The sequence below is a fragment of the Rosa rugosa genome, chromosome 1, assembly GCF_958449725.1.
Source record: "Rosa rugosa chromosome 1, drRosRugo1.1, whole genome shotgun sequence".
NCBI lineage: Eukaryota > Viridiplantae > Streptophyta > Magnoliopsida > Rosales > Rosaceae > Rosa > Rosa rugosa.
Window position 1 is genome coordinate 41183588 of NC_084820.1, and position 19318 is coordinate 41202905.

At 38.9% G+C, this 19318-nt stretch overlaps 1 protein-coding gene and 1 long non-coding RNA gene across 5 annotated transcripts; both read right to left on the bottom strand.

The window, feature by feature from the left end:
* Window positions 1-1180: 1180 nt before the first annotated feature.
* LOC133737539 (uncharacterized) lies at window positions 1181-5136 on the bottom strand. 3 transcript variants are annotated; one of them, XR_009859868.1, is made up of 6 exons: window positions 4923-5136; window positions 4364-4494; window positions 3215-3276; window positions 2804-2906; window positions 1654-1702; window positions 1181-1529 (listed from the first exon to the last, which is right to left on the bottom strand). It is a non-coding gene; the product is annotated as an uncharacterized LOC133737539 (long non-coding RNA). The 3 variants fall into 3 exon arrangements; XR_009859866.1 differs by lacking the exon at window positions 3215-3276; XR_009859867.1 differs by lacking the exon at window positions 3215-3276 and having other exon boundaries at window positions 4328-4494.
* Window positions 5137-13460: 8324 nt separating this feature from the next.
* On the bottom strand, window positions 13461-17330 carry LOC133737550 (uncharacterized). Of its 2 annotated transcripts, none has more exons than XM_062165084.1 (4): window positions 16006-17330; window positions 15356-15470; window positions 14630-15214; window positions 13461-14535 (listed from the first exon to the last, which is right to left on the bottom strand). In XM_062165084.1, exons 2-4 carry the CDS (start codon window positions 15387-15389, stop codon window positions 14450-14452), a joined length of 705 nt encoding a protein of 234 aa, XP_062021068.1. In that variant the 5' UTR covers window positions 15390-15470; window positions 16006-17330; the 3' UTR covers window positions 13461-14449. The 2 variants fall into 2 exon arrangements, with proteins under 2 accessions (XP_062021068.1, XP_062021064.1); XM_062165080.1 differs by having other exon boundaries at window positions 14630-15217.
* Window positions 17331-19318: the final 1988 nt, after the last annotated feature.

Here is a 19318-nt window from a genome sequence, read left to right on the forward strand (position 1 = left end):
AAGATATTTTAAACCTTTTTTAAACCCAGCTCACTTAGGCGCCACCCATAATAATTGAGGCGGCTGGCCACCACGTAACGCCTAGAGGAGGCCTAGGTGACTGCCTTGATGGATTTTTAGAACACTGAAGTAAAGTTTTTCCATTGATTATAGACATCTAAAGTAAGTAAAACTCCAATGTTAGCAGCATTGTTTGGGAACACTGTTGTAAAGTTCTCCCACTAATCATAGACATCTAAAATGAAAAAAACTCCATTATTAGCAGCATTCTTTGGGAACACTACAACCGATAATGTTACAGTTATAGGACCTGCTAGCTAGGAATGTGTGTTTATCTTTGCAATGCATCACTCTTTCTTGACACTTAGGCCGTGTTTGTTTCCCAGAATCTGGGCATTGGGAAAGGAACGTGTTTCCTTTCCTGCGTTTGGGACAGCCAAGGAAGGGAAATTGGTTCCCAAAGGAAAGGAAAAAGAGGAGGAAATTGGTTCCTCCCCCCCCCCCCCCCCCCCCCCACCCCAGGATTCACTTTCCCAATGGAAAGGAAAATGATTCATTTCCTTTCCACAAACCAAACAGAGCCTTAGTATATCAAACCCAACTATGTGCTTGAAATTTGTGGACCTCTGATGCTCACACAACATATGAATTAAAATTAAGAAACTCTTAGGCCCCGTTTGGAATTGCTTCGCTCTTAAAAAAATCAGTTTTTGTTTAAAATTTTAGATTTTATTGTGTTTGGTAAATAAATAAAAAACAGTTTTAATTAAAAATTATAGGTCACTGGCAACAGATTTTAGAAGCAGCCCAGAGGTTGCTTTTAGAAGCTGTTGTGGATCAAAACACGCTCTGAAGTTGTTTTATGTACTAACAACACTTTTAAAAATATTATTTACCAAACACAAAACTGATTTAATTCACAGCTGATTATTTTCACAACACAGCAGCAGCAATTTTTTTTTTTTAAAGTCACAACAATCTCAAACTTGCACTTAATGGCCATACAAATATTGTCTACAGTTTTGGTCTACAAGAGAAAATTCTAAGCCATAATCCCTACCAGAGCCTAAGTTTCACAAGTGATAATTTGCTATACCTACTAAGAAAAGCCCCCGCGTGATGCTGCGGGGCAAATTTGTTATGTTAAGATTATGGACAATTAGTTCAAACAAAGTTTATATGAAAGGGGCATTCATTCAATAATAGAATACATTGTTTTACCCTAGGTCTGGGAGATGCCTTTTACATGCATCATATGTATAAACCATTGGTTTATCAAAAAATGATTAGTCTGATTTCATTACAAAATATTGCCATGCAGGGAGCAAAAAGGATTTTCATGGCTTCACTGGTTGCTGACTGACATTGTTCAAAAGTGTAAAGCCATTAGCTTTTCAAAAAATGGTTCATGTCATTGTAGTTCAGAGGATTCCATGTAGTGAGCAAAAAGTAGATGTCATTGGAGTTTTGGCCTTTAATCTTGTTTGGCATGCATCTGCGGCAATTTTGGTGTGCTCTTGCCTTGTGCACTTGTATATTGAAGCATTGAAGAATAGATGGAATGTTGGTTAGTATGGGAGGTTGTATTTTTAAACAGAAATGTGAATTCAGGAAGATCAAAAACTTGGATAAGGTATAGCTTGAAAGAACTACCTGGAACAAAATTTTCAGTCTTTCCGATGGGATAACAGCAATTCTTCACCTGCAATAGATAGGCAATAACAAATGTATTATTGTAATGAGCTAAGGTTATAAGTTACGTTCTAATGCCTACAGATTAAAGAAGATAACTAATTTGATGCATAACACATACATATCATCCTTTCAAAGATCTCTAATGTAAATAGCTAGCAAAACAAATTTCATTCACTGTTCTAAGGTTTTCTAACACGGAAAACACGTAGCAAATGTAGAGTTCCTAATTTTAAATCCTCAATTCACTAAGAACTGAAAGCTATTTAGATTAGGGTGTGAGGCACGTCCCTGGAAACACTTGAAGAATCAATCATGTTTACTCACATGTAAAACTTACTCTGCTCATTTTTAGAAGATGTCTCTTCAAATTTCCCTAAAGATCAACTTCCACATTTACCTATCCTATAGCAAATGGAAAAGGCCACACAACTTTGATACAGAAAGGGGTCAAAAGTTATGCCAAAAATTAGCTTGAAAACTTAAAAATATCAAGAAAGCTAGAATGGGAACATTATCAAGAAACCTACCAAAGAATTAAAGAGAAGGCAAAAGCCGAGTTCTTTTCCTCAGAAGACAAAGCAAAAGGCTTTAAAGCATTGCCATAGAAAATGCCAACAGAATTCCATTTTCAGCTTTCTTAATTCCATCCTCAATGGTCCATATAAATCCATTGACTTGGTCATCATCCATTACAAAAAAAAACATAAACAGAATTGTTCACACACAAAAAAGTTAATATGTAAATGATGAGATCATAAGCCTTAGCAATGAAGGAATTAATAGCTCCATTTACCAAAACACACAATCTTCATTGTCACTACTGTTATAATCAAACAATCACTACAATTCATTGAGTTAGAAAGAGACAGATATGAAAGAAAATGAAAAATTAGCACTATAAAGCTATAATCGAGCAGGAGGGAAAGAGTTAAGATACGGCAAATTTTTAAGAAGCTGAAAAATCATTCACTCTGTGAAATAAAGATATCAACATTTTGATAAGAGGAAAAGGCTTATTCATACCAAAAAGCAAAGGCACTGGTAAAATTAGAGAAACTGAAGTCCCCTTTGTGGTTATTACCAAATTGACTATTATCAAACATCATACCTTTAAATGATTCTGTCAATGTCTGGTTCTGGGACAATACCAGCTATTTCTGGGTTGCTTGAGATAACAAATTGGGTCCGGCATGTCATCGGGGGATCCAAATCTACATACAATTAGACAAAAAAATATATATATACATAAGCAATCCAAATTAGATTCTGAAGAGGAATCTATTTGATGTTAATTTGCTTTCTGTTGCATAAGTTTCTTATCAAATGTGTGCATCTTCCTTCGCTATGGAATTATTATGAATAACTATTATGGTGACTTGCATAATCAATAGCATGCATGCTTTAAAAGGTATACATAATATAGTCATGCAGTGATGACTATACATTCACTCTTGTTGTTTTTTCAGCATAATTGTCCCAAGTAAGACCTCATCAATACAAAGCAAGAACAAAAACAAACCATAGCTCATTGAGATCATTCCAAAACTTCAGACGCACTTTTTGATGTCTTCCAACTTAGACCTAATAACAATTGAAGCATCAAAAATAGAAGTGGCTTAAATATCTATCACTAAAGCAATACATAAATGCATCAAAGAGTGATGCATTGAACAACGTGACATCAGAGAATCAATTTTATAAGTTAAAATTATGCAAAATGCGTTGGATAATCGCAAATAAAATTTCTCATTCTTTAGAAAGACCAAATTTCATAAAGCCAGTTATTAAGTTCAATTAAGAATGCAGATCACCCACAAATACAGAGTGTAATCCCTAGTATCACTGCAACCAAGTTCCGTATCTTGGGTATCTTCTGACTTTGATAAACCCATATAGCATTTATATAATAATCACAACATTCGACACTTGACCATCATTTCTATTGCAACTTTGATTCCCTTGGAAGTTAGAACTAATAGAAAAATTGGTCTTTCAAATGCATTTAAGCTCTAATTGGTCTAATGGTAACTTTGATTCCCATGGAAGTTAGAACTAATAGAAAAATTGATCTTTCAAATGCATTTAAGCTCTAATTGGTCTAATGGTAACTTTGATTCCCTTGGAAGTTAGAACTAATAAAAAAATTGATCTTTCAAATGCATTTAAGCTCTAATTGGTCTAATGGTTATAACTAAATATCAAAAGAACTAAAATAGCGACAGAAGACTACTTGACACCCACATGATATACCATCACTCTTTATAGCTCTGATTCTAGATTCTACTGACCACAATAAAAATCTGCAGTCAGCGAAATGCATACTACCAACCTTGCAATATCTAGATCATCTTGCGACCAAAAGAGTGAAATTATAATTCCGGATACTACGAACCTTACAGTATTGAGATTCTTTTTAGTCACCAAAAGTATATAATTGAAATGATGTTATTTTCAATCCTAATGTGAGTCATCAAAAGGTCTGCATCCACACACTATTTGAAAAGCAAAACTAATTAACCTCTGCCTTGCACTTTAAATTTCTTCAATTGATCCTCGCTAAGTATAAAATCCAATACCCAAAATTCATACATGCACTGAACAACAGAAAACAATGGAAACAAAAAGCATGTACCATATACAACTGGCTTTTCTTCATCAGGCTTCCTACCTGCTTCAAAGAACTCCTCAAATGGGTTGTGAGCCGTCATCTTAGCCATAGAAGCAACACCAGAAGGTTCTGATTTGGTTGCAGCAACCAGTGTTCGCCTGAAAATACCTTGACACCATCATCATTGTAACCTGAGCAAATAATTGCAGCAAGATTAGAACAACAAAACGAAAGCAAGCAAACGACTTTATGAATAGGGTACAGAACTCGACCTATGCTTATTAAAACCAAAACGATGAAGACCCATTTTGGTGTTTTTCAGTTGGGCATTTTCACAAACACAGAGTGCAGGTTGTAACTCTATATCTCACATAGATTTCAATCTACGAATTCCAATTCCTTTCATTTAAAATTACACATTAAATGTTCTAAGAGCAACGGAGCATGAAACAATCAATAAACCCTCGAATTCCTTGCTTTTGGAGCTTTTATCTTAGCTTTTTAGGCCTCAATATCAGTTTATCATAGAGATATAAGAACAACACCAGAAACCCACCCACCAATACTGACAACATGAACTTTGCTACTACCACTAACAGCTCTGCTTCAACTTACTGACCTTCCATGCTGCCGCTTGTAAATCTTCATTTCTCATCGTATGGTATGACTGTTACTCAATACTGACAACCCGGGATCAAAATCCTTCCCAAACCCACAAAAACGACGAATTGGGTATTGTCCAAACCAAACGCAGACCAATTCCTTCTCTTGTCCTTTCTATTCCAGCACTGTGGTGTCTTCTATTGCCTAAACACGGAGGTGCCAGCGATCGACATTTCTCATTCATATACCAATGGCAGCCTTGAAATTGTGGAAAAAAAAAAAACAAAAAGCAAGGGCAAATTCATCTTTTTGTTTTAGAGAAACGGTAATTGAGAGAGAATCGCTGTCTGTTCTCATTGATAATAGGGGCCTAGGATTACAATGCATAGAATCTCAATCATACAAGGAAAGTAATCGTACATTGAATAGGAATCTAGATCCTTCTAATTCAACCCTATTACCACTAGGTCAAGTAACCTAGAGTTTGGGCCAAACACAAATAGAGATATCCTTAAACACTCCCTCTTGTGTTGTCCAAACGCGGTGCTTCTCTCGTTGCCTCGTTAAAAACCTTGCCGAGTAACAAAAACCCAGTGGGACAAAAATAACCTCGGTCGAAGGAGAAAAAGAGCACAACACACCCTTCACGTTTCGAGACCATACATGTAGACATCTCCCCCTAATGTCTGCATCTCCCCCTGATGACTACGGTCATGGGAGTTTGGGTAACTTCTGCAAACGATGCTACCAACATGTCTCTCGAAAGTGGAATTTAGTCAATGACTTAGTGAGCAAGTCTGCCACACTGTCCTCAGATCGAACCTAGTTCACTTTGATCTCGAGGAAAGTCTGTTGTTGCTGATTATGCTTGGTGTTGTCGCTTTTGATGTAGCCTTGCCTCATTTGTTCAAAACAAGCAGCATTATCCTAAATGCTTGTAGGCTCATCTGTGGTAGACTTCAAACCACAATTGTTCGAACATGCGTAATTATGGATCCAATCCATATACATTCACGAACCACTTTGTGAAGAGCATTAATCTCTGCATTGTTCGAAGATATAGCGACTAGGTTCTGTTCTGTAGACCTACAAGATATCATGGTCTTTACCCATGGTGAACACTTAACCAGTTTGGGAATGACCTTTGTGTGGGTCAGAGAGATACCCAACATCAGCAAAACCTTCCAAAACACTTATTGTTTTGGGATGGGGATAGAGGATGCAGGCCAGCGTTGGCGGCATTCCTGGTGTGTGATGGGTCCAAATCCATCATCTTTCTGTAGGGATAGAACAAGCTCATATCAATCGTACATCTCAAGTATCGAAAGATATCTTTTACACCAATCCAATGGCGTCGCGTTGGCGCAGAGCTGTATCTAGCTAACAAGTTCATTGTAAACGAGATGTCTGGTCTTGTGCATTTAGCTAAGTACAATAATGCGCCTATTGTACTTATGTAGGGCACTTCCGCCTCTAGCACATCTTCGTCATCATCCTTCGGACAAAGAGGATCATTTTCAGGATCAAGACTACGGACGATCATGGGGGTGCTTGAAGGTTTGACCTTGTCAAAATGCCTAAGCATCTATCAACACGATGCTCAAGTTTCAAACCGAGACATAATCGTGTTCTCCCAAAATCCTTCATCTCAAACTCGGATTTCAAGTGTTCAGCGGTTTCCCTTAACTCTTTAAGGGCTTCTAATGAAGATCATGTCCAACATGAACCGCGATAGAATTTGAAACTTGTTATGGAAACGCGTGGGCATATCCCTTCCCAATCAAGTAGTCACTTTAGTGAGTGTTTCAATCTTATTGTAAACGCGCTCCGTGGTCTAGAGCCACTTGACTTGGGTAGATGAAGTTCACCATGAACCTTCATGTATATTCTGTATCTAGATCCCCATAGAGATACGTAGTGACCACATTTGTAAGCTGCATGTTCAGTTATTCAGAAACTACCAAACTGACAAGGTAGTGGAGTGCAATGACATCCATTACGAGAGAATATGTCTCATCGTAGTCGATTCCAGGGCGTTTTGTGAGAAGCCTTGCGCCATAAGGCGAGATTGCCATCTCTTTTTTCTCATCACGCTTTCTAACGAAGACCCATTAGTCAATAGGTTTTATATTAGGAGGTGTTGGCATCACTAGCTCGAAAACCTTCCTCTTCATTAGAGAATCCATCTTAACCTGGATCGCATCTTTCCATTTAGGCCAAATTTCTCTACGTTGGCATTCATTCATCAACAGAGCGTGGTTCGATATCATCAGACTCAACAAACTCATGCGCAACGAAATGCCCAACTACATCATCAATTATGATGGAGTTTCTATCCCACGTCTCATGTACACTAGTGTAAGTTTCATAGAGCTCTATATTCTCAGGAATAGGTTCTGGCGTTGAGGCGTTCCCCAACGATAACCATAACCCGGAAGATACTCATGAGACGGATTTTGAGTGTCGATGATCCAATGATTGGTTTGTGCCAAGGTATCCTTCGAACCCACGGGCCTCCCACGCATCCTAGCTGGGGCCATGGCCTGTAACGCCAGAGTGCCACTCTTTTTGGTGTTGGTGCCATGCCTACCTCCGTGTAGGGTGGCGCTACGTCCACTCGTAGGGACGTCCTTCCTTGCAGGCATGTTTGCAGCATATTTGTGTGATCTCGTCACTTTAATAAGGATCAAGATGAGACATAGTGGGGACAGACCACGACAATTCCTGTCGTTCCTGCTGAACATCTGTGTTCTTATCTCCCCCTAACGAAGGGAAGACTGTTTCATCAAAGTGACATCCGCAAATCTAGCAGTAAGGAGATCGCCTTGCAAGGGCATTAAGTGGCGGACGATTGTTGGAGTCTCAAATCCAACTGAGTTGCCCATTCGTCTGTAAGGACCTATCATAGTGCGCTGTGGCGGCGCAATGGGCACATAAATGGCTCACTCAAATGTGCGTAAGTACAAAATACTTGTACCCAGTCACTAGCTGTAACGCAGAGGTACATTGAGTGGCGGTAGGTTGTAGACGAATTAGCATAGCTGCATGCGATATTGCATCACCTCAAGCGGATATTAGGAGAGTGGTGTGCATTACCAATGTCTGGACTATCATTGTAGTCGTTTCCGCGAGGCCAATTGGGTGTGTACATGGGAATATGATGTCCAACATCAGTCCCAATGCAATAACCATCGAAAGTCTTTGATGTAAACTCTCCAGCATAGTCAAATCCAATTGACTGAATATGATGATTCGGGGAGTGGGCCCGTTGTCATATGATATGTGCTAGGAGTGTAGCATAAGCAGCATTACAAGTGGACAATGGCACAACACGTGACCAGCGTGTTTGCGTGTCAACCAACATCATGAGATATTTAAACGTCCCCAAGTTGGTTGAATCAGTCCATAGAATCCCCATGGATTTGATGTAAGAACAGAATGAGTATTTTCATATCCTTTGCGTAGGACGGTCTCAGTCCTAATTTCCCGAAGGAACTGGCTTTGCAAAATGAGTGAGAGGCCTTAGAAGCAACCAATGAGGATTTTGGTTGGGCCTGAGCGTCTGTAGCGCTATTAGAAGCAAAATTTGTGACTACATCTCCTATCATGGTGTTGGAGCCATGGAAATTAGCATGTATGGCGTCATGGCCACTAGGAGGAACAACCATGGCGTTATGCTCATGGTTGGCGCCTTTTATGGCGTCATCAGATTCTTGCTTCGTTTTGCTCAAAAGGATGGATGTCCGTGTGAAGTCTTTAGTAGACGGATCATCATATCATGACTAGGATGACCTATCCTGTCGTGACAAAGCCAATATGTGTCTAAATCCAAAAGATATTCTCTCATAACTTTATTGGATTTAATAGCTCGAATAGTGACATAGAGTCCACTAGAGAGACACATAAACTTCTCTAAGATGCGCCTTTGTTCTCAATCGTTAGAGGTATTGCAAAGGAACTCATCTCCGTTCTCTACATGCGTTTTCGCATGGAATCCGTTGGCTATTCATAGGGGAATTTTCCCTAAGAGCATAGAGAGTTTCTGTGACAGTAATCAAGGTGCCATTTGGCAATGAGAACTTGGGCTATTCCATGTCCTTGAATTAATATTGATGGCCCAGCCATCGTAGTCACAAAGTAATATGCTCAGAATCAAAATTGAGTCATAATGAAAAGAACTCGAAATTTTATTCATAAGCCAACGGAGTACATCATTGTTTCTTTGATCAAAGAAAATCTAATCCAATAAACTAGTTAATGCAAAACAATGGTAGTCGTCTAACTCCTTTCGGTAATTCCAATGTAAATGTGACCAGGTGAGTAGAGAGATGTCGGTGGAGCAAAGCTCGCTTAAGTACCACTTATCTCAAAACCTTCCTAGACATCACACTTACATTGAGTACGCCTACTTTGAAGAAAGACTAATATTATTGGCATCTACTACAAAAGTAATATGGCAATTGCCTACATCTCTTGGAAAATAAAAAGATTTAATCAAAATCGCCAGTTTCTGGGTCTTGATCCATGTAGTCTTCCACCCTTAGATCGAGATCGCCATCTTGATCTTCTTGTTCCATGTAATTTGCTTCCCTTGCTTCACGATACGTCTTGTATGCGTTTGCAACATTCTGGGGTGCTTTACATGCTTTGGCCCAATGTTCAGTTGATCCACATCGAAAACAAACATCATTATGGTCAGGCTCCCTTGATCGAGGCGCCTTTGGGGCGCGATTTGGACGACCATTGCTCTTGGTGGCGTTACCATCATGGTCGGAGGCTCCGCCTCTCTCTCTCTTCACACGTTGACCTCCACGGTTCCGTGCACGCCTCTCTGGGCGATTTCCTTCCTCGTTAGGGCGAGAATATGGACCAGAACGTCCAGAATTGTCCCTACTCTTAGGGTTTCGCTCCTTGCGTCCTCCCTTGGGGGCGCGACTATAGTTAGACTCCGGAATTGACTTGGTTCCCACGGGTCTAGAGTTATAGTTCTTCACAAGTATGTTGTCGTGCTTTTCAGCTACGTTCATGGCGCCAATGAGCTCATGAAACCTTGTGATACGTCCTGCTTTCACATCAATCCGATAATTCTTTGAAATCATCAGGGCAGAGACGGGGAAGGTAGAGAGAGTCTTCTCGATCAACATCGTATCAGTTATGGCTTGGCCACAAAACTCCATCAGAGACTTGATACGAAGAGCTTTCGAGTTATAATCAAGCACAGACTTGAAATCACAAAAGCGGAGGCTATGCCATCGCACTTCTAAATCAGGAAGCAGGGAGTCACGAACTTTGCCAAATCGCTGCTCAAGTTCTACCCATAGCTTTCTTGGGTCTTCCTCATTGAGGTATTCACTTTGGAGCGCGTCATTCATGTGTCTTGTCATGAGAATTATGGCCTTAGCTTTATTTGCTTCGAAAGCACGAGCTTGCTCTATAGAGAGCACGTTCTGACTAGGCTCTTGGATGGTTTCCAGAGGTCCATCAGCCTTAAGATGTTGGCGCACATCTCGGACCCACCTATGGTATCCTGCGCCAGTTGTCTCTAGTGGAACAAAGTTCAACTTGTTCAGGTAAGTCATCCTGAAAAACAACACAAGATTAGGGTTAGTTTCGGAGCGAAAAAGGCTACCACGAAAAACTATTAAATTTCTGAGCGTAGTCGCTTCCAAGAAATTAGCTAGGGATTTTCTGAGCGTAGTCGCTTCTGAGAAAATCCGATTCCAAGAGGCGTGTTGGATTAGATCGAAACAACGATGTATGTGGTCGATCGTTTTCTTCTCAACAAACTCTAAGTTTGGAGGACTCTACAAGCTTTGTGAACCTAAATCATAAGTAGTAAAGGCTTTGTACAATTGTCGAAATCAATTAAGGAGGATTGCAAATAGATGAGCTTTCTCATACTAGGTTGTGCACTTTGGTTGACATCATTTCTTTGTTCTTCATGCATTGAATGTGTTCTTCATTAGCTAGCTTTCTAGACTATGATTGCACGTTCAATATATAGGTTTAATTTAGGTGCTTTCACTTAGATTAAATATTCAAGGAAAGTAAAATATGGGAAATCGTTTGCTTATTAACGTTTCACATTGTCAACTTCTTTCTCATGACATAGATAATCAACTATAAGATTTGTGATTGGATTTCATTCATATGGATGCGGTTTTGATCTTTGTTCCTTGCGTTCCACCCTTGTATATGTGTTTTTAGATTTTCTTTATTTTATTTTAATTTTCAATTTTATAATCCTAAACCCCCTTATTTGTATTTACTTGTATATATTTTTATTCTTTGTTTTATTTTTGTAAATAATATTTTATACTTTTTATTAATTATTTATTTATTTTTACAATTACAGGTGTATCCTCAATCCCCGGCTAGAACGATCCCTATTTACCATATACTAACGATGACATTTTACAGGATTAAATTGCGCGCTTGCTTTTAGCGTGTCATAATGTCGATGAAGAGGCAATGAGAAAGCTAACCAAGTTAAAGCATCTTTATGTCAAGGGGCCCCTCGTCTGAAGTTCCAGAAGTTCCAGCTTCGATTCCTAAGGCCTTCTCCGAACGCGCAGGTATGTTCTCTTTTCGTTCTTTTATTTTATTTTGCCACTACCTTTCATACAACATTCCTTAACGTCACTTATTTGCCCATGCAGCGTACGTGCCCGCATTAGGTGGTTAAAGGATCATGTGTTGTCTCGAGTGTGGAACGCCGCTCAATTCGCTTCCAAAGCCGACCTCGACGACATTTCTCACCCTCGAACAGGGGCAATTTATTCCTCGTTCTTTCAAGTGTTGGGGGATGATCTTTCTGGAGAGGAGTTGTTTCGCCACGTCATTGAATTGGAGAGTAAATTTATAGTCTCTTAACACACTTCTACCTTTATTGGAGAAAGCTTTAAGACTGAAGATCTCGTTGAAGAGTCGGAGAAATCCGTGGAAGGTGGAATGGACATCGGGAAAGTGAAGGCTCCTGCACCGCAAGGGAGGAAAACCAAAAAACAGAAAGTGTCTCCGTTGTTGTCGAAACAACTCAAGCCGATTCTGAAACTATTGGAGCTGACCCCCGAGGTGACAAAGAACCCCCGAGGGCCCTTTCCGCCCCCTCGGCTTGATCCCCTACATTCGTCGTGCAAGTCAACCAGCGATCCTCTAGCAGTTTCTCTTCCAAGCGCTAACCTCGTCGCTCACCCAATCAGTTCACCATTATCCTTGAAACCTCGTTTGCAACTATCTTTCTGCAGAGATGATGGCTCATACGTGTTCGAGGGGGGCCCAATTGCCTTTGACAAAGAAGCGTGCTTGGCCGTGGCACAATCCTTGGCCCTGAATACCGTTGATCACGATAAGCTTTCTCATCTGAGTTCGTGGGGCCTTGTGGCCCAACTTGCCTTATGCTTACAATCAGTAAGGTTTTTTTCCTTCTTCCTCTCTCTCTTAACGAGATCTTTAGTCATGAATCTTTCTGCAAACAAGACAGGAGTGTGTTTAGAGACTATAAATTTACTCTCCAATTCAATGACGCGGCAAAACAACTCCTCTCCAGAAAGAACATCCCCTAATACTTGAAAGAACGAGGAATAAATTGTTCCTGTTCGAGGGTGAGAAATGTCGTCGAGGTCGGCTTTGGAAGCGAATTGAGCGGCGTTCCACACTCGAGACAACACATGATCCTTTAACCACCTAATGCGGGACTCACTAAAAAGAGAGTTCACTTGCACAAAAGTTTGTGCTCAATTTAAAACCTTATTAATGTAGTAAGAATAAGTATGGGTCGTTCTCAACTCGGGATTAGGAATTTATTAATTCATGAAAATAAAACGTTAGATAAAACAAAACAAATTATATAGACAATATTTAGGATTTTGTACAAGAAAAGGGATTTTAGGACTTAATTTTCTAAATTAACAACTAATTATGTGCATGTGACGCATCAAAACATAGAATCAAGGTACGTAGAATTATATGAATGGAATGAAAGTAGACAGAGTTAACTACGACTAACACGTTCGCAAGGTTTCAAAGCATCAATCAAGAATCAAAACATGTTATAGCAAGGAATCGATTAAGAACAAAGATGAACGCATACAAAGTCATTTTTAGTTCTCTTAATTAAATTAACTAGATGAACGCCTCATAGTTAACCATATTAAGCATGCAATTACTTGTGGTTATTATTAACAAGAACACAATCAACGCATTAAGCACATATGGAAGTTTGATATAAATTCAAGCCAAGTACACAAGTTAGAACGCTAATCAAGCATGCAAGACTCATTGTTGATTTGCCTAAGGAATTATAGGTTTTTCACTTTAATTCTTAAGACCTAAAATGCTAGCACATCTTAATATGAATTCAATTACATGCTCATCGATCAAAGAACATTCTAAGATCAATTAACACATAAACGATGGGACTGAAGCACAAAACCAACAAACATGCATAACACATAAGAAATCGCAATTTATCACTTTAAGAACCTAAAACCTAAAATATGCTTAATAGTTTTCGAAAACTACATATCTAAAATCAATACTTCATCCAATCATGAAATCACAAATGATATTCATTAAAACCAAAACCAAATTCGAAGTTAGTTTTACAAAGAAACCAAAACCGAAAACATAAAAAAGTGTTCATAGTTACACTTTTGAATTCTTCGATCAAGAACGTAAGAAGCTTCAATTGTGGTGGAGAGGATGATAGTCACGGCAAGGATGCTTGAATGGAGATGGAGATGCTTCACGGTCTTGAACTTTAAAGAATGATGAAGTTACTAAAATATTGAGAGGAAAAGGGGACGAGTTTGTGGATTCTTGATTCTGAATTTTGTGGTGAAAAACGTCTTCACAAACCTCCAATATATAGTGCAAGGTATGCTAGCAGGATATCCTAGATATTCTCTACTTCACTGATATCATTCAACCAATCAAAATATTGGATGAGAAGTATAGAACAATCTTGAATCTTCATGAATATCTTCTTTGCCGAAATTACCATGCATCTTCCCTCAATTTAGTCTTCATTGAACTTGTATATAATCAGGAAACCTAAATCAATATTTATTCTCTTTATTTTCTTTTCCATAATTCACACGAAATACATATTCTCCACAACTCTCCCTTTTTATGCCTTTGCCGAAATCTTCTAGTATTTTCTTGTAATTATCACGAGAACAACAAAGCATTATGGGATTAGGATTCCTCCAAGACGTATGTCATGGATGATTCTAGAGACTCACAAGCAAGTCACATGCTTCAATATTTGGGCCAGGCTTCTCCACTTGGACATTTCGAAGCTCATCTTTATTTGTGACCCAAACTTTGACATTCTAGAATATTCTTGAACAATCTTGAGTAATCTTGAAGCCACAACATCTCCTAGCCTTCCTAGGTATCCTAGTCTCATCAGGACTCCTAATGCAATCAGGTTTCCTAGTGCAATTGGGACTCAATCATTTCTCATTTTCGAACATCATTTTTCCAAGCTCACTCCTAATTGACTTAGGAATCCTACTTCAACTGGGATTCCTTTTCCTATTAGAATTGGGAAAACTTCATTTCTCCATTTCTTTCCATTTCAGTGCATATAACTCCTTGCCTTCCATTTATAGACTCAAAAGTAACTAAAAACAAAAACTAAGTTAGAAATGATAATGTTAAAGAAATTGCTAAGTAAAATGTAGAGAGAATAGCATTAAAAAAGAAAGGAGAACATACCAGCGTGTTCGGAGAAAGCCTTAGGAATCAAAGCTGGAACTTCTGGTGCGGACCAATCACGAAGAACCATAAGTGGTTCAGTCTTCCAGTTAGAAAAATTACTCGCCCTCTCGTCAAAAACTTTTCTGAGCGGGCGTGACGCAAAGTTTAAATATAAAGTCATCTCGGCAATATGGGCTGAGCGGTGAAAATAAAAGAAATCGCCAAGACCAAGCGAAGCTTCCCATCCCTTCCCCATAACCAATAGGCCAGAAAGGAGCATGTATGAATTCGGGTTGAGTTGCATCGGATGCAAACGCAACACACGCCATATGATTTGAAATAGAGGGTGGAAGGGGAACCTCAAAAATTGCAGGTGGTGGGACGAAATCACGAGGGCATTATCCAGGATATTCTCACCCGTGAAAATATTGGCCCCCTTAGGAACGGCGCAGATCGATACTCGATCCGAGTCCACAATATTGACCCACACCCTTTGGATCTGAAATTCCTTTGGCGTCCAAATAAGTAGGTCGTTTTCAACTTCCTCCTCCCCGAAGTCCACTGATGGACCAATCTTCGTGGGCTTCGTCTCCTTTGACATAACTACTGAGAGCGAGGGAGAAACTAAATATTGTAGGGAAATGAAGAGGGTTGCCCGGGAAATCAAAGGCAATGAACAAACAACACCAAAACGCAAGAAATATATATTGGAAGCGGGACAAAATGAGAAAAGTTAGCGTTTACCCGACAAAGAGTGTGATTGTCGTCGAAGCAGCATCGACAGTCGGCTGGCGAGAATGATTTAGGAGTGAGGAAGAAGAGCTTCAATTCTTCACAGGGAGCACACGCTGGGGCCAGGCTGAATATGAGAAAAAGAAGCTTTTATGAGAAATGATGATATACTAGGCAATTAATTAGAATAGTTTTGGTGCCCTGTTATTTAGTTCCTCGGTAAACACTAAAGTTAAGTCAAACGCACAATTGTTTAATAAAAATAAAAAAAATTCTAGTAATCTCACAAAGAATGTATGCAAATTTTAGAATTTGAATTAAGTTCTGCGAGAGCCAATTCCCAGACTAGAAGATATTCATTCTAAACAGAATCGAAATCCTACTCATCTTTATTCAAACCGTAAAATCAAATTCATAGGTTCGCACCACATCCAAACCACTTCCACATCCAAACTTAAGAGGTCATTCGATTGGGCGCATACAAAATAGCAATAATAAGAAATTTTAAAATAAGCAAAAGCATAGGGAAACGGAATCACCAAATCTGGAAAAGTTTCAGTCCTTATCGAGGTTTGTTCTATCAGAACATAGCAAAGCGAAGGAAGAAAGAATCTGGGTAGGGAAAGAACTAAGAACCTGAATTGGAGGCTTGAAGGGTTTACCTCAGCAAGGAGCTAGTCGGTATCTGCAGATCTGGGAGACAGAGAGGAAGATAGCAGTGAACCAACAATACAAGGGAGAGACTTTCTCGTGCTTTGATGGTTGATTCGGGAAGAAGGAGGGGCAATAGCGTCAGTTAGTCGTGGATTGCACCGCCATTTCCTTCCTCTTTGTATTCAATTGCATTTCGAGTTCTTTTAAAGTGTGTTTGGATGAGAGAAAAAATGATGGAATTTAATTGAAAGTGAGGATTTCATAATTCCTAAAAGCCAATTCTCTCGTTTGGCATTATCATATTGGAAATTTTAAATTTCTCAGTGGAAAAAAACGAAGGAATTCGTTATTTAAATTCCTCACTTCAATTTTCACCAAAACATGTGTCATTTACGAATTCCTTTGCAGTATTCAATTTTTATTTCCAAAACAAGACTTTTTTCTATTTTATCTTTTTATTTGTTTTAAACTTTCTTAATTTATTACACATTTCAAATCCTAAATAGATGCAACCAAACAATAGAAATTGCAATTAATGGAATTTTAGATTGATGGAGTTAAAGATTCCATCATTTATAAATTCCTACGGATTTTATAATTTTCTCATCCAAACGTGTGGGTTTGAGCACGGCGCTTCTATCGCTGGGAAACGAATATGATTGAATAAGAGAAGAGGAGAATGAGTATGAACGATTACGGCTTTAAAAAAAGAGAGAAAGAAACTAATGATAGAAAAAAATAATATAAAAAAAGAAGAATAATAAAAATGAGTAAATAAAGTGCAGGATCGGGAAGTGTGGAGAAGGAAGATTCATGGAAATATTAAATTCGTGAAAGAAAGGGGAAGCGTAGTGAATGAACATTAAGCTTCCGAATTGCAAACAAGAGCATCTCGCCTTAGAAAATAATATTCCCTTCAGGCAACACCTTGGGAACATTAAAACCGGAAGAATCAGCGGCGAGTCTTCAAAGATCTTTTTTTTCTTCCCCGCTCGTGGCTAGCTTGGAAAGAAAAAAAGGGGACATTGTGGGGGTGAAAATTTCGAGAGTAGGGGCAAGGACGCGTATCTCATTAAGAGAAGAAATATCTAGTTAAGGAAGTAATATCCCGCCGCGAGAGATTGGTTATGGCGAAATCATCTCAAGGAGGGATTCGGTTACAGTGGAATCCCTCAAGGAGGAATTAGCTCAAGGAAGGATTCGGTTACGGCGGAATCCCTTAAGGAAGGATTAGCTCAAGGAGAGATTAGGTTGCGGCGGATTCCCTCAAGGAAGGATTAGCTCAAGGAGAGATTCAGTTATGGTGGGACCTTTCAAGGAGAAATGAGTTCAAGGAGAGATTGAATCAGGGAGAAACTTGTTCAAGGAAAGACTTGAACGGGATATGTTCTTCTCAAGGTGAATCCATAATGGGCAGAATGGGTCAACGGGCAAAATCAGCTTATCCGAATTCGTAGTAAGCGGAATCATTTTTCCACGAGTCGTGGTGTCGTGGATCCATGCTTGCGTTACTTGCAGAACAAGTGCGCCATTACGCGCACCAGTCGGAATATCCGCTTGAGCGAGCCTATAAATACCCGAGCGAAGCAAATTTTGGGGGGAATAGCAAATACACTTAACACCACCACCAAGGGCGGATCCAGAATCTGAATATAGGGTGGGCTGGATTTAAGTGCATAAAAATTTTGCAAGCTCTTAATTTTTTCTTTCTTTTTTCTTTTGAGGTTTGGAACTCAATGGGAGGCTCATCCTCACACCTTTACTATTATCATTCAAAACATATAACAGGGGGGACACAAAACCAAAACCCCTTAAATTAAAAGTTTTGAGCATAAAATTGTAGTAAAACAATAAAAACTAACTGAATCGTGTCCTCTGAGGCCCACTCATTTCAAACTCAACAATCACAGAATTATTATCAACACTATCAGCAAATTCTTTTTCAATGTAGAAAACCATCGAAGCATCAAGAAAGTCATCTTCCATCTTAGTTCGAAGTTTTTTCTGATGATGTTTATAGATGAAAATGCTTTCTCTGTTGTTGCTGTAGAAACTGCCAGAATCAACACAAGACAGATCAATGTATAAATAATAGGAAAGAATGCTGACTTTCTTGATTCAACTAATCGCTGATACAAATCAGACACAAAATTAGTCTTGGCAAATCTTGGATCCCTTTGAATATATGTTAGAAAATACCCACACTCCATATCTAGAGCAAGCATATCAGATGATGAAAAATCAATAAGATCGATAAAACTTCAAAGCAAGATTGCAAACATCTTCAGCTCTGAATGATTGAAAATTATCACGTGGATCAAATGTCGCACTAAGAACAAGAAGCTCCAATGACTTATCTGTAAATCTACTATCCAGCTCTGCCAACTGAAAGTCTATTACAGCATTAAATATATTGACCAGATAATAATGCTCCTTTGCAATATTTTGTTCACAAGCCCGCTCTGTACCTTTTTTGTAAGGAGCAGACATATCTAGCATAACAATATCATGCTTACAACAAATTATTCAACCCTCATAATCAAATCATCCCAACCATCTTCTCTCATATCTTGAAGTTTTGATTTTGTTATTGAAAGAAAATTTAGAGCATTCAAGATATCTATGGATTTTTTATGCAATGCCTGACAAAGAAAGTCAATAATCTTCATGACATCATGCATCAAAAGCAAGCAAAACACAAAATCAAAGCCCTTCATAGCTTTACCTACATTCTTTGCTTCTCCTTGTAATTTATTTGTTCCATTTGCAACCAAATCTGCAAGAGTTGTTCGGGTAGCTCCAAATAACTTGATCAACTAGAGCGAAGATGTGAACCCCAACGAGTAGCCCCTGCTCATTGCAAAGTGCAAGTCTGATGAGCCCCTGTACCTGTCTCAAGGGTACCTGCAGCCAATAAATCTGCAACTTCTTGTTCTCTAATAACTCTTAATAATGCTGAATGCCGTTTTGCTGAAGAATCAACAAAATTAACAATCACATTTAGAGTTGAAAAAAATTGTCAAATATCATGCACTCCTTTAGCTGCAGCATTTAAAGTTGATTGTAAGCAATGAGCAAAGCAATGCACATAATATGCATATGGACACTCTTGACGAAACAAAGCTTGTAAACCATTAAATTCACCCCGCATGTTGCTAGCACCATCATAACCTTGGCAACGCATATTTTCTACTTGAAGATCATATTAGGCAAGGTCTTTGGATATCTCATTTTTTTAAGAGTTTGAGAACAAGTTTCTGTAACACTAATAACTTCGAAAGACTGTTCTCTGATAAACCCATCACAATCAACAAATCACCC

Excerpts from the sequence above, each read along its gene's own strand:
- LOC133737550 (XM_062165080.1), bottom strand. The coding sequence starts at position 15,389 with ATGCTGCTTCGACGACAATCACACTCTTTGTCGG. Across the intron at positions 15,218-15,355 it reads ACAATCACACTCTTTGTCGG|TAGTTATGTCAAAGGAGACG; the intron begins GTAAACGCTAAC and ends CCTCGCTCTCAG. Across the intron at positions 14,536-14,629 it reads GGCTTTCTCCGAACACGCTG|TTACTTTTGAGTCTATAAAT; the intron begins GTATGTTCTCCT and ends TTTTGTTTTTAG.